The sequence below is a fragment of the Penaeus monodon genome, chromosome 2 (assembly GCF_015228065.2).
Source record: "Penaeus monodon isolate SGIC_2016 chromosome 2, NSTDA_Pmon_1, whole genome shotgun sequence".
Classification (NCBI taxonomy): domain Eukaryota; kingdom Metazoa; phylum Arthropoda; class Malacostraca; order Decapoda; family Penaeidae; genus Penaeus; species Penaeus monodon.
In genome coordinates, this window is record NC_051387.1 from 31,002,376 (window position 1) to 31,003,557 (window position 1,182).

Sequence of the window (1,182 nt, forward strand, 5' to 3'; positions counted from 1 at the left end):
TCTATGCCATCCTTAATAAGCATCACTGATCTGAAATCAACCACCCTATGTGTATTTATCCTTGACATGAATGTCTACAACTCTACTCTTCTTTTATTTTCTGTCAATCTTGTGCACTTGTCGAATGGAATGAAGTGGCAATGTAGATACAAGATGCACTGCTTTGTTGTCAAACCATTTCAGAGCTGTTATTTTGTTACCATCCTCATAAACTGTTTCCCATTCATCATGAGACCCACGCCCATAAGCTTGAAGTTGCTTATCTGATTTAAACGTCAGGCTTTGTAATCTGTTTTGTTGAACAGTCCCACTACACCATATACCCCGTGAAGCTAAGTGATCTATGAGAGGGAGGGAGGTAAACCAATTATCAAAATATAATTTGTGATTCTTGAAGGGGGGTATGGACTCAGCAAGATGGAGCACCGAGTTAGCACTTGGTTTCAGATCTGGAACATTTGGATTATTTACAGGCTCTATTTTACCAACATATGGCATGAAATCATACACCATTCCCATATCATCTGCCAAAACAAATATCTTGTATCCACGTTTATGTGCTTTTTAGGAATATATTGTTTCATAGATGAATTCCCCTTGAAAGGTACCACTGCTCATCTACACATAGATATTCAGTCATGGGGATTTCTTTGAATTTGGATCTCGGGTGTTCGAGTAAAGGTCTAACTTTTGATAGTTTGTCATTTGGATCTATTTGGGAATTATCAGTAAGGTGCAAATTTACCTTTATTTCCTCCCACCTGTCTCTGCTCATAACTGAACTGATCTGTTCACTTCCCACAGAAAAGCTTGACCAGTGCAATCTCGTATTAGGTATTTTACTGACAGACATGATCATACACAATCCTAACCATTGTTCTAGCTCTGACCTATCTAGATTTAATGGTTTGTTAGTATTTTGTTGAACTGCATATAGATTAGACTGCTGAACAACCATATCCAAGAGCTCATCTGAGAAAAATCTCCTGAACAGATTTACTGGAAGAGATATGCCCTCTTCAATGTCACTGCGGTCGCTGACATCATATATGGGAACTATAGGTGCTTCATCTCTGCTATGATATGTTCCCAGTACAATCTTGAGAATTTCTTCGCCTATTCTTGGGATTTGATTTCTAATACAACTGTATCATCAGGAAATTCCTCCCCATCAGAAGACGG

At 38.5% G+C, this 1,182-nt stretch overlaps 1 protein-coding gene across 1 annotated transcript; it reads right to left on the reverse strand.

Moving 5' to 3' along the window:
- Positions 1-93: 93 nt before the first annotated feature.
- LOC119578663 (piggyBac transposable element-derived protein 1-like) lies at positions 94-618 on the reverse strand. The gene is made up of 2 exons (XM_037926230.1): positions 609-618; positions 94-524 (listed from the first exon to the last, which is right to left on the reverse strand). The coding sequence occupies exons 1-2, from the start codon at positions 616-618 to the stop codon at positions 94-96; spliced, it is 441 nt and encodes a 146-aa protein (XP_037782158.1).
- Positions 619-1,182: the final 564 nt, after the last annotated feature.